This window comes from Meriones unguiculatus, chromosome 19 (genome assembly GCF_030254825.1).
Source record: "Meriones unguiculatus strain TT.TT164.6M chromosome 19, Bangor_MerUng_6.1, whole genome shotgun sequence".
Lineage (NCBI taxonomy): Eukaryota > Metazoa > Chordata > Mammalia > Rodentia > Muridae > Meriones > Meriones unguiculatus.
This window is the reverse complement of record NC_083366.1, coordinates 28,298,321-28,312,631: the sequence shown is the minus strand read 5'-3', so window position 1 is coordinate 28,312,631 and position 14,311 is coordinate 28,298,321. Positions and strand designations below refer to the sequence as shown.

Sequence of the window (14,311 nt, the reverse complement as noted above, 5' to 3'; positions counted from 1 at the left end):
ATTGTGGTACATTTACACAATGGAATACTACCCAGCAATTAAAAAGAAGGAAATCATGAAATTTGCAGGCAAATGGTGGGAACTAAAAAAGACCATCCTGAGTGAGGTATCCCAGAAGCAGAAAGACACACATGGTATATACTCACTTACAAAGTAGATATTAGACATATAATATAGGTAATCATACTAAAATTTGTACACCTAAAGAAGGAGGACCCTGGGTAAGATACTCAATCCTCATTCAGAAAGGCAAACAGAATAGACATAGGAAGGAGAAAACAGGGAACAGGACAAAGGGTCTCTGAAAGACTCTACTCAGCAGTGTATTGAAGCAGAGGCTGAGACTCATAGCCAAACTTTGGACAGAGAGCAGGAAATCTTATGAAAGAAGAGGGAACTAGAAAGACCAGGAGGGGACTAGAGCTCCACAAGGAGAGCAACAGAACCAAAAGATCTGGGTCTAGGAATCTTTTCTAAGACTGATACTCCAACCAAGGACCATTCATAGAGATAACCTAGAACCCCTACACAGATGTAGCTCATGGCAGCTCAGCTTCCAAGTGGGTTTCTTAGTAAGGGGAACAGGGGCTGTCTCTGACATGAACCCAATGGCTAGCTCTTTGATCACCTCCCCCTGAGGGGTTGGGGGGAGGCAGCCTTACCAGGCCACAGAGGAAGACAATGAAGACAGTCCTGATGAAACCTGATAGGCTAGGGTCAGATGGAAGAGGAGGAAGACCTCCCCTATCAGTGGACTGGGGAAGGTGCATGGGAGGAAAAGAGGGAGGGAGGGCTGGATTGGGAGGGGCTGAGGGAGGGGGCTACAGCTGGGATACAAAGTGAATAAATTGTAATAAATTAAAAAATAAATTAAAAAAAAGAAACCACTCACACTAGGAAGCAGTAACATTTAGAATTCCCAGCTACCAGGCAAAGTGGCAAGAAGCACCTGTAGTCCCAGCTACATAGGAGACTGATGCAAGAAGATCTCTTTTTCCCAGGAATTACTAAAAACCAAAATCCCAGGTACACACCTACTTGTAATGTAGTTCAGGGTAGGAAGTACACAAATCAGCTGTGCTCTCCTGTCTATTAACTATGGTCTACTCCCTGCAAGAATTCAAGATCACTATTAAACTGAACAGGCACTTAACATGAAATCAAAGCACTCAACATGAAATAGCTAAACATTGATTGCCTCATAAGTGATTGGTGGCTGCTTTAAAATGATCACAATATTCTGATTCTGACTGTGATAAAAGAAGCTTCAGTAGAGGTCATTCTCTTCCTGTAAGGATGCTAAACAGGTGATTCCTGGAACCTTGTTTAGAATATTTTTTCCCAACAACAACACAGCCAAGAATGAGCAGCTTCCCCCAACCTTGGCTTTTCAAGACAGGATTTCTCTGTGTGGCCTTGGCTGTCCTGGACTCACTTTGTAGACTACGCTGACCTCAAACTCACAGAGATCCACCTGCTTCTGCTTCCTCAAGTGCTAGGATTAAAGATGTATGCCACTGTGTCCACTGAGCAGCATTTTCTTAACCCCCCCCAAAAAAATAAATTATATATATATATGTGTGTGTGTGTGTGTGTGTGTGTGTGTAGATACACACATACATATTAGATTTTCATGTATCTGTCTTCGATGAAAAACATGCAAAGTTTTCAAGCATAAAGGAAATTTAAAGAACTACACAGCAGACACTTTTTATCCACCCCTAAGATCACAAGTGCTGTATACAGCTTTGCATATTGAGACAGGGTCTTATGTTTCTCAGGCTGGTCTTGAACTTCTGATCCTCCTGCCTCTACTTCCCAAGTGCTGGGATTGCAGGCACCCACAACTATCTGGTTTGTGTGGTACTAGGAATCTAACTTGTAGCTTCATGTTTGCTAGGCAAGAACTCTACCAACTGAGCTACATCCCTAGTTAAAGATTAGATTTTAAATAAGGAAAGTTGAATTTATTCAAACTATTACTGGATGAGTCCAGAACTCACTAGACTCTTTCTCCTAATAATAGGAGGTTTAAAAAAAATCTAAAATATAAGTCCTTTGGTTGTATGAAATAAAAATAAAATACCATTGTTTACAATGAACCAAATAAAAGCAGATATTACTTCCTTTTCACATTAATTGCAGGCAACTAGTCGAGAAAAATTATAATCTGGAGTATGATAGCAATAGCAAAATAATCCAAATCTCTATTTTAGATTGGGCTCATATCAATATTGCAATCCATGTGTTGGTGCCTAGACATTTGCAAATGAGACTTCTGTTTCTAGAATTTCCCTGTATGACACAACAATGAAATTGTATAGGAATAAAAAGTAACTAGTAACAAAGTTTCAAACCTGCAGGCCTGATAACCACTATGAGTATTTCAAAGGCTTGACTTCAATGAAATTGCCCCCTTACTTACATAAAGCCTTAAAGATTACTATGCATTACTAAATCTCAACAGCTTCGAAGGAACCATTATCTCCAAGGAAAATAAGACTAGAACATGTTTTCAGAGCCTGATGATATTCACTTAAGAATCCAGAATAAAGTACCCTGAAATGGCAATTCCACCTCATTACTTCGTTTCTTTTTAAATAGGTAGTTACACATAATTGAAACCATGATTTCTGCAACACGATTAAATTCAGAGGGAGAGGGTAAACTTCAATGTCTTATCTCTGGGCTTTTGTTTTAAAAGAAAAAGCTTATTTAAAAAGCTTAAAAAAAAAAAGAAAAAGCTTATCAGAGAGAATGGGTAAGAAAAAAATATGCACAAAAGTCTAAACAATTCTCAAAGCTCAAAGCCTGCATAGTATAGATCTCCATGAACTAGCACAGGTGTCTAGTGCATGAAGACTGGAACTCAGAACCACACCATCTCAATAAGACTATTCCTGTACCATGGCAGATCAGCAACTGGAAGAGAATGCAGCTCTGGGTTGCAATCTTGGGAGCTGCCTAGCCTCAAACAACTAATTGAAGTCTCCATATGGGAACTGCCCACGTGGTCTCCAGCTGACCAGAATGTTCATGCATCTCCGTGGCCAGGACAGAGCTGATCAGGAGATGCCAGCTTTGCCTCTGTCTCCTCCATGCTGATAGGTGAACACCACCAGCTTGGGAGGAAGAACTTCCAAAGGCAAAGCAGAATTGTACTCTCATTAGTAGGGGATGAAGGGAAAGAGAATTGTACTCCATGAGTAGGGAAAGGAAAGGAAGGCATTACACATTCAGAAGGCTTTGGGATTACGAAAGCCTTAATATATATTAAGCCTAGTGGCTGTAATGTGGCTCATTTAGTTGGTAGAGTGCTTGCCTAGCAAGCCTAAAGCCCCTAGGTTCAAACCCCAGCACTTCATGAATCAAAACTGGTGTAGTGACACTTGCCAGTTATCCCAGCACTCTGGAAGGTGAAGACAGGAAAATCAGAAGTTCTTAGCCATCTTCATCCACATAGTAACACATAGTAAGTTCAATTTCAACCTCATGAGACCATCTCAAGAAAAAGGAAAAAAAAAAGTTGATTTGTTTTGTTTTGTTTTCTTTTCTTTTCTTTTCTTTTTCAGGAATAAGAGATTCGAGGAACTCTACCTCCAGCTAATGACTCTTGAAGAAGTTCAAATGGATCTTACCCAGTAAGAGTAAAACCCTGCCTCATCTGATTGGATTCTCATTGTCTTCTTTTTTTTTCTTTCTTTCTTTTTTTTTTTTTACATTATGGGAAGGAGCTAGTATGTAGCCCAGATTGACCACAAACTCTTCATCCTCTTACTTCTGACTCCTGAGTCCTTGAATGAGGGGTATGACCTACCATGCCTGGCTTTTCATTTCAATCCTGAAGGCGGAGACTGAGACTGAAAGAAAGTGACTAGCAGAGCCTGACACTCAACAGACCCAAAGAAGAGGGCTTCCCAACAGCAAAACTGAGAGGCTCAGCTCTGAAAACTCTAAATGTAATAGCACAAATTCCTCCACATAAAAATTCAAAAACAGCCCAAATAAATTCAAGAAACACAGAAGATCACCAAAAGTTATAATGATCTATAGATCTTGGTGCTTTAAATATCCGCAATCCAATCTTTTCATACAAGTGGCTAACTGAACTTAGTCTTCTGTAGCATTTGGCCAACTAAAGGATTATCCTTGTTCCTCTTCTCTGAGAATATCAGCTTTACAACCACTCTTAGATGACTTGACATCTTGACATTATCATGGTTATAATCATTATCATAACTGTTATTGTTATTGCTCTGAAATGTTACCCAAGGTGGTCTCAAACTCTCAGCCTCCTGAGTAGCTGGAACTACAGGTGTATCGCATCATGCCCAGCTCCTTGACACTTTTTATGTAAGATTTAATAAGCTACATTTTGTTAGCATATCTGAAATTTCAATACTGAATCTCCAATAAGATTTAGTAACCCCACTTACTTTTCTAATTTCATTTCAAGTTAATGTGGCCCAGAAAACTATTCTTTCTTGATTCTTCCTTAGAAAGATTGTGGAAGGCCTTCTATTTTCATCTATATAGAGAAAGAGATTTTAGTTTAGCAAGAAAGGAAATGGAGTAAAAGAAATATATAAAATAAATGATCCTGGGTTTTCTTAGAGTGGCAGTCAACAAATGGTGTTCCATCATAAGGCAAGGAGAAGCCAGGAACAGATCCACTATGATCTGAGAGTGAAGACAGGCTGCATGGGATGAATGATTTAAATAGAGCAACTGAGGAAAGGCTGGGCAGGTGTGTCTCCCATGTCTCCAAAGTTTTGTTTTACAAACTGCTCACCCATGGGATGGCTACTCTCTACACAGAAATAAGTACCCAGACGAGAAGTCAACACATGAACACACTGTGTATCTTCCTCATCAGAAGGTCCAACCTGAGGCTGGTATGACTAAAGCAGCTCTGATTCTTCCGCTGAACCACCCCATCAACACATGAGTGGTTAACAGGAACTGAGAACACTGTCCTAGAGGACAAAGGCTCATGTTTACTTCCTATTCCATCCCACAAATGCTAAGGACCCCAAAAAGAACAGAACCTACTGATGACTTTCAGCTCTGATTCTGCAACACTAGCCAACTCAAAGGGTATCACAAGGCTCCCAAAAGCAACTATGTGCTCATTATGATTGGACATTTTTTTCAGGAAAGAGGCTATGTTGCTACCATACTCCCTGACAATCATAACACTAGATACAATTCCTTCCATTGGGATTAGCTTTAAAAGCAAATACCTACATTTATATTATAGGAAAGGGGAAAGGGACAAAAAGCTAAAAGACTTAACCGAATACCAAATAGGAAGAATCAGCTAACTGAAATATCAGCCCAGTGACTAAAAATCAAACAACAAAGTAGCATACAGTTTTAACTTGAACAACTGTACATCTCACATGGCTGCAATGAGAAAAATTCTAAGTTTACACAAAATTTTTTATGTTATAATTTTAGTGTTCTATTACATCTCAAATAAGAGCACGAATATATACTAACTAACCAAAGAATTCAGTGTTTCAAAAAAAAAAAACAAAGATCCATTGAGCACATCTACATGGTGCTGATAGAACTGGCTTAGGTCTGGCCCATGGTCTCCAGTCTTTTCAGAAGAAAAAAACTTTCACAGAAACCATTTTCCAAGCTAATAATCAAGAAATGACTTAAAGTCATCAACCCTGAAGAAAAAAATATCTGTTCTGTCCACATCAGTCATAGCATCCTCCATACTTAGCAAGGTGTCTTCCCTTGTCCTTCTCTTCCTTCTTTTGATCTTATATCTATTATCCAAAGTACTTCCATATAGAACTTCATAGTTCACACCACACAGTCAGCTCGTGTTAACACTGAAGGCATGCGACAATAAAACAAAATTGCAACCCTAATATATATATATATATATATATATATATATATACAAAAAAAAGAACTAGTAATTTCAACTCAGTTTTACAATTAAGTATCACAGCATTTCCCTACTTTCTTTCCCGACTGCACGCTGAAAAAAAAAAAAAAAGGATATACAGGAAATGTATGCTAAGATGACTTTAAATAGTCATTCCTCTGGCATGCTGACTTCTAGATGTGCCACCCTCTCCTCACACCCCCCCACCAGCTGGGATTCCCAATTAGAGTCTCCTCTTTAAGAGAGCTATTTATCATCATCAGGAACAAATGGATGTAATTACTTCTTTTGAGATGTGACAAGATTTTGACCCTCAGCAAAAAAAGAACATAGAGCACTGACAACAGGGGTAACCTTTGTATGACACACACACACACACACACACACACACACACACAAGTCACAAAAGAAGGAAAATTAAAGTCAGATATATTAAAAGAAAAAGAAAGAAATATTCTCCTTCCATTAATAAGTACCAGTGTGAACAAGTAAGTCAATAACTGCAAACATGCAACCAGAAATTTGCTTTTTAAGGTGCTTTTCTTTTTGTTTTAACGTGAAAGAACTAGAAATGGTCTTATAATATAACTAGGATTTGAACAGGTGACTCAGTTGATATATGTGACATCAAAACTAAGATTATTCAATGCACTCCTTATAATTCAAAAGAATGCTACAACTCATCCCATAAATCACTGCTTTATTTTTTTAATCTCTTTATTAAATAAAGAGACAACCCATTTGGAAGAGGCTGGGAGGAGGAAGGCAAAAAATGACTTATACCAATCAGAAGCATCTAGCCGCCAAACCATTAGAGGAATATAAAACTAGTGGGTCCTATTTGAAATAAAATAGGCACACTACTAAGCTTTCACCTCACAAAGTCAGATCTAAGGAGTGTGACCCTGGCACTGAAAATATCTTACTAGTTAGTACCTGAAACAATCTTACAGATGTGCAGTGTGTGTGTGTGTGTGTGTGTGTAGCTAAATTTGACCTATAGAATTATTTATTAAAGAAAGGACATTCAAATTCAAGGATTTCCCTGTGAAGAATTCTTAAAACTCAAGTCCACCCATTTAAAACCCTACACTAGGGCTGGAGAGTTGGCTCAATGGTTAAAGCGCCGACTGTTCTCCCAAACGTCCTAAGTTCAATTCACAGCAATAACATGGTGGCTCACAACCATCTATAATGATATCTGGTGCCCTCCTCTGGAATGTACACATAGATGCAGGTGTAATACTGTATAAATAATAAATAAGTTTTTTTAAATAAATAAATAAAACCCTACACTGACATCAATGCTACCAACATGTTTGGTTTTTATTCATTTTAAGTGTACAAAACAGTAGGTTTTATATAACATTTTCATATATATATATATATATATATATATCCTTTATATTCTGCTTTCATTTACCACATTTCTACCATGTCTTTTCAATCCCCTCATTGATCTCATTTCTCTCCCTACAAACAGTCCTTCCTCTGCTTTTATGTCACAGATTTATGTGTATATTTGTGGACAGACAGAGATGGCTCTGGAAGAAAACATACTTCTTATGAAAACATACATACTTGTTTTCCAGCGGAAACTGTTTTGTTTCTTTCCAACAAAAAGAAGGACACAAAGTTTGGATGGCATTAGAGATACCACAGTCTCCCAGATTCCCAAAGGTGGTCATAACACAGAAGCTGTGCAGAACTATATCTTCCTTATTCTTTATGTAACAACAGAACACCTAAGCAAGGCTCAGGGACTGGGTAGAAGGGCAGGGGGCAGAATCTGGCCCTAGAATGAAATATCTGTTGTGTTTTTTCAATCGAGCAATATCACTCCCAAACCTTTGGATAGCCACTGCTTTAAGAATCCATTCTTTTTTACAGCAGTAGGCAAGTTACATGGGCCTGCCTGATTGCATTAAAAACAAAACAGTATTGATTCCTTGACCAATACAGAAAGACCTGACATTCAAGTAGTCTTTTCACCATTTTCCTGAAGCACTTTCAGGTACTGGGAAAAAATGCTAAATAGGACTCATTTTGAGCATAAGTAATAACTGAAGTAATCCGGAGTGTTAATAAAGCAAAGTATAAACTAAGCAACTCCCATTAGAGAAAGTTACAAAGATAGTAGATGCTAACAGTTTAAAAGCAATGAAGTTTAAGCACAGCAAGTATGTTTTTTTTTAAGACTGCCCCTTCTACAAAAGCTAGATACCCTTTGCAGGCTACATCACAAGGCAGTTTTACTGAATTTTGTAAAAGTAAGAAGTCAACCCTACCCCTATCAGTGGACTGAGGAAGGGGCATCGGAGGAGATGAGGGAAGCAGGGAGGGAGGGATTGGGAGGGAAAAGGGGTAGGGGCTACAGCTGGGATACAAAGTGAATAAACTGTCATAAATAAAAATTATATTATTAATTTAAAAAAAAAAAAAGAAGTCAAGCCTAACCAGGCATAGTAGTACACACCTAAAATTTTCACTACTTGAGACACTGAGGCAGAATGGCTAAAACCATGCAAGATCAACAAGTCACAGCAACACAATGAGATGCCATGTCATTATTAAAAAAAAAAAAAAAATACGCTAGGGATGTAGGTCAGTTGGTAAGGTACTTGCCTAACAGTTTTCAATCTCCAGCAACACATAAACTGAGCATAGTGGTCCATGTATGTAATCTCAACACTGGGGAAGTAAGAATATGAAGATCAAAAATTCAAGGTCATCCTTACTTGCCTAGGGAATTCACATCTAGCCTGGACCCTGTGTCAAAACAAACTCATTAAAGAGTAGGAAGAACCTTCTTCCACTCTTCCAAGGCCAATGAAGGCACAGCCCAGGAAACAAGTCACCAGGTAACAAAGAAACCTACTGACACATCAGTCAGTAACTAAGTTGGATTATTTTTTATACTTGATCATAGCCAAAAGGCTGACAAGAAATGATTTTTTTTTCATTAATAAAACATGAGTCTGTTTTTATAACATGTTTTCTATTTCCTTCTCTAATTTGTTTGGTGTTCCTATATAAACTTTTTTCCTTAAGTCAAATAATATTTAATCACATATTAATGAAATTATGTCTAGGTTCTTTAAAGCCAAAAAGAAAAAAATGTGTAAAAGGCAAGAATAGAGGGGTTTCTGTTTGTTTTTTGTTGCTGTTGTGTTTCTTTGTTTGTTTGTTTGTTTGTTTGTTTTAATAATCTAAGGGGGAAAAAAGGCCCCAGCACAATTCCACCACTGCCCCACCTGGCATGGCACAGGGCCAGCTCTGTTATGCCTTCCTCCCCAGCTCATTTTCAAACCCAAGTCTGAAAAGATCCAAGATCCTTGGCCCCACAACAATGAATATCTCCACACATGTAGGCCCAGGGCTGTCTGAATCAATATAAGAAGCTGCACCTTAAACCTCCTGCAAAAATCTCTTGGGTTTTGCTAACAAGATTCTATATCAGTAAGCAAAGCCTACCTTCTATTAGTGAAGGAAGCACTGAGGAGTGACAGAGGCTAAAAAAGGGGGAAAGGTTAAATATATATGTGTGTGTGTGTGTATGTGTGTGTGTGTGTGTGTGTGTGTGTGTATGTATATGCAGCCAAGATACCAAAGTATAACTCTTTATCAGCTAAACAATAACCCAACCAAATAAAAACAGCAGCAATATATATAACAGCACCCAGTAGATGGTAGACTCAAACTGGACCAGTATGTAGAAATCTAGGTAATTTACAACCCATTTAGCTGATACAAAAACTTTAATAGTCTGGTTTTGTTTTGTTTTTTTTTTTTTCAATGTATGGTATGTGATTAAAATGGAATTTTCTTTCATCCTCCTCTGTAGAAAATGAGACCTGGAAATTCCACGTATTTTTCCTACAATACTTTCTGATATTCTGATATTTGAATAAATAAAATGATAACCAACTCTTCCGTTCAACCAGCTCTGGCTGGCCTTGAATCTGCTACATAGACCAGGCTGGCCTAGAACTCACAGAGATCTGCCTGCCCTGTCTCCTGAGCTTTGGGATTAAAAGTATATACAGGCAAGGAACTTAATTTTCTCCATACTGACTTTGGTGGAAAATATACTGGGAAAGTAGTACACTGAAGTAATTCAACATTAAAAATCATCCTAAAGCCATCTTAATCCCAGCACTCAGAGAGGCAGAGGCTGGTGGATCTCTCTGAGTCTGAGGCCAGTCTGGTCTACAAAGTGAATCCAGGATAGCCAAGGCTACACAGAGAAAACCCTGGGGGGGAGGAGAGTCATTCTAAGTTTTTGCTTTGAAAACTTTGAAAGTGGATATGTTGTGGGATTTTTTTTTTCCCCAGTTAGGAAAGTGTAAAGAGACACATTGTCCTGATCCTTCAACTCCTAGGTTTCTATACAAGAATATCAATACTAGAAAACAAGTAGATTCATCTCTTCCAGAAAAACAATCCTTTTGGTTATAAGATATGAAATTTCAAATGACCTTTTATAAATCACAACTCCAAAAACTCATCAACGCCACACTTTGTAATCAAAGGTGGTACAGCTAATAGATGGGGGGAGGGGGGCTTGAGAAGGTTCCAGGGACTGGCAAAGGCTGAACAAAGTGACAAAGCTTTGATTTTTTTTTTTTTTTTTTAATTCTTAAAAGTCTAGGTCAGGTCTCAAATATAGCTTATACAGAAAAAGAAAATAATAAAGGATGTATATTTCTGAATGAAAATATACATACACACCCCTCTGAGCCGACCCATTCACCAAAAAACTCATTAAGTCTTTTGAAGTTCTATACAGGCATAAGGTGCTTAACGGGAGTTTAGCTAAGCACACCTCATCTAAAGTGGTTTTCCGTATTTCTCTGGGCAGCAAGAAGTTAACATTCACTCTTCAAGAGTAAATGATGATGACAGGTGACTGCTGTCACCTAAAAACAAAATAGACAGCCACTCTCAGCAAGGGGAGGGCAAGATCTGTGTTTCCAGGCATTAGCTGAGTCTTTGAGAGTAAATGCGAATTGACTTCCCAGTAGGCAGGGAGCGGCAGATCCTGCGAAAGCACTCAATGCTGGTGAGTTCAGATGGCTTCTCACTTTTCAAGTAAGGATGAGAACAGACACATCACATTTATGTAATGCAAACATAGTAGAAGTGCTTGCTTTGAGTCAGAGCATGAATGGGAAGGAGTTCTGTAAATACAACAAGATACAGAAAATAAAACAGAGCCGGTAAACTGAGGAAGAGAGTCTAACTAAAAGGTTGAAAGAATGCAAATATGTTTCCTCATAGCTACTTAAAAGGGATAAACTGTCCACAGTACACATTTCATCTGCCAGTTTAAATCTAAAGACTGTTCCCTGTTGAATTCAACCCTGTACTTTCTGCCTACGGGTCCTCTTAGGAAAGAGAGACACTCTCCTCGTCATCCCTAGCTGGTCAAAACAGAGGCAAGGAAGCACAGTCTGAGACACACTATCTTTTTCCTTCCATTGGCGTTTCCCACGACCGGCCCCCAAAACACCTTATGGAACCCCAAATCTGGAATATAAGAAAATGCCCCATCTATGAGAATCTGGTAACGCAAGCAACACCACAGCCACCACGTTTATGTCCTTCCCCCTGAAAGTGTTAAAAGGGAAAACACAAAGTCAATGCCAGCTCCTCCCCGCTGATGAAAATTGGCACGAAAGAATTTACGTTCTGGCTGCTGGCCCTCAAAAACCGTTACAAAAAAAATAATAACAATAATAATGCTAAACTGCTCCAAATACTAACTCAAAAGGAGACAGCTTCTCTCCACACCATTACATTGTAGCCTTCTCAAATGAGTGGGATGACCGCTAATTTTTTTTTTTTAATTAAACACGTTTTGTGAACTTAGTGGGAAAGAAAAAAAGAACCTACAAAACCCGAGCTGAAACTTATGACAGTTGAGCACATGATGTCCACCATGAAAGAGCAAAGACAGAACGGTATATAAACCCTCCGTGAAATCACGTAGCAGAACAGCCGCACATTGTGAATATCTCTATCCCACACGATGGAATGAGGCATCCAACCTGGCCCGAGGGGGGAGGTTTTACAGCTCTAACTCAGCCAGCACATCACACCACACGCCCGAACAATAGTACTACTATCTTCCTCCCGCTGACAGGACCGTGTGCCTGCAACCTCGGAGAGATCCAATCCCGAAGTCCACTGACAAGTTTCGCATTCAAATCAGGCCCTTCGGAGGCCGCCCCCAAGCATGAAACGTGGTGGCAGCGCAAGGCGGCTGCTGCTGCTGCTGCTGTTGCTGCTAGTGTTGCTGCTGCTGCTAATGCAGCTGCTACTGCTGCTGCTGCTGCTGTTGCTGCTGCTGCTCTCGTGCAGCTGCATCAAGGACGCCGAGCCTCTCCATTAGGGCAGAGAGCACATCCCCACCAAGGCCATTCCCCGGCGGCCCTAAAGGTCGCTCCATCTTGCTTCCTAGCCCAGAGGCCCCCGGCCCAGCCGCAGCGCTCAGGAGGGCATCGCAGCTGCACCGCGCCAGCTGAGCCTGGAGGGCTGGGGCCGCGGCCACGCACCCGCGCGCGCGCGAACGCACACACACACACACACACACACACACGCTCTCACACACATACACATACACCACAAACCAGCACGCGCGCACACACAAGCACACGCGCACACACATCCACGCACCCGCCCCCGGGGCCACCTCTCGGGGCCCGGGCGAGGGTCGGGGCCGGGGCCGCCCCCAGGCCCCGCGCTCCCGCCCTCCCCGGGGTGACAGCGCGGCCCGGCCCGCGGGGGCCCGAGCGCGCGCCTCAGAAGCGGTGTCCCGGCCAGGCCCGGGCGCGGGGCGGAGGGGGGGGGGGCTGCTGTTACCTTCCGACAGCTCCAGCTCCAGCTCCGCCAGCCGGGCCCTCACCTCCAACGGCAGGGCCATGCCTTCCAGGCTGCGGTCCGCCATGCTCGCCGCAGACGCCCCCGCCCTGCCGGCCTCCTCTTTGTTCGCCGGCGGAGGGCTCCTCGGCGGCCGCCGCTCGAACCCGGAGGAACCGCACCGAGGCGGGCGGGCGCGGGCGCGGGAGGCCGGGCGGCGGCGGGCGGGCGCGCGGGGATCCTTCTCCTCAGCCTCCTCAGCGCCTCGTCAGCCTCGCCGGTCTCCTCAGCGCCTCCCCAGTCTCCGCGGCGCCTCGTCAGCCTCTCTCGGCGTCTCCTCAGCGCCTCGTCAGTCTCCTCAGCGCCTCGTCAGTCTCCTCAGCGCCTCCTCAGCCTCCTCCGCGCGGTCCCGACCCGGGCGGCAGCCTCGCGCCCGGCTCTCGGCGCGCCTCCCCCAGCCGCGGGCTCCGGCCCCGCTCGGCCGGCTCCGGATCACGGGCCCGCCCGCGGTCTCGGCCACAGGGCTCTCGAGCTGCTCCGCGGCCGCCCTGCCCCGGCGGGAGCGAGCGCCGCTGCGCGCGCACCGGGCACCAGGCGGGCGCGCGCGGGGGGCGGGAGCGCGCGGACGTGCCACGGCGGCGCGCGCCCGGGGGGCGGGGCCTCCAGCGGTTACTACGAGCGCGCGCTCGAGAGACAGTCTGGGGTTTGGCCTAAGGGGTCTTCCCACCCGCAAGACAGGCTCCGCAATACTCCAGGGGGAAAAAAAAGAAAAAGAAAAAGAAAGCTCTCGGAAGCACATTTAGCCTACTTGTTAAAACTTCAGATGTTCTGGATGCTGGAAGACTGATTCTTTTTTTTTTTTAATGAATACTTTCTAAGAGGGAAAAATGATTTAAAATAAATATAAAAAGACAGCTTGAGCCATAGATTGAGTACTAGGTTTGAAGTTTAAAAGCACGGATCTAGAACAGGCTAGTATATGACCTTGAATTACTCACTGTTTTTGTCTAGGCTTCACTTTCCCTGTTTGTGGAAAGAAGACTGAGGAAGGTCGGGGCTGCCACACACTGTCCAGCCCTTCCTGAGTCTGAGGAGTGCCTGTCATCCATGAGGAGTCCTGACCAAGTGTCTTCTTCACCACACCCAACAACATCACCTCCTTTTTTCTTCTACTCTTGTGTGTTCTTTTCCCTTTACTCATCGCCTCTAGTGGTATCACTGTGCCTTCTGCATGGCTGATACCCAATCTGTAGCTCTAGATTATTTTGGGGGGCACTCTCATATGGCCAGATGTCTGCTAAATAACCTCCGCTAGCTACCCCTTAAGCCCCAGACATCACATAACCAACAACAACAACAACAACAACCCAGCATCTCCTAACAGTAAACATCTACCTGCTTTTTAAACTATTTCAGGCAATGTATTCCAACTCCTCCCCTTAGCTCCTCCCAGATCCATCCCACCCTGGATCCCAATTTCATGTCCTTTTTTATTGTTATGTAATAACCTATGGACTCTAATTTGTTCTGTCCAGAGATGTG

General features: G+C 42.5%; 1 protein-coding gene across 6 annotated transcripts in view; it reads right to left on the bottom strand.

Moving 5' to 3' along the window:
- Positions 1–13,077, bottom strand: part of Dip2c (disco interacting protein 2 homolog C) — a 408,243-nt gene extending 395,166 nt beyond the window's left edge. For all 6 annotated transcript variants that reach the window (XM_060372683.1, XM_060372685.1, XM_060372684.1 and 3 more), the window contains exon 1: positions 12,773–13,077. In XM_060372683.1, the coding sequence (XP_060228666.1) occupies positions 12,773–12,857 (85 nt within the window). In that variant the 5' untranslated portion in view covers positions 12,858–13,077. The remainder of the gene's footprint in view (positions 1–12,772) is intronic.
- Between the last annotated feature and the right edge of the window lie 1,234 nt (positions 13,078–14,311).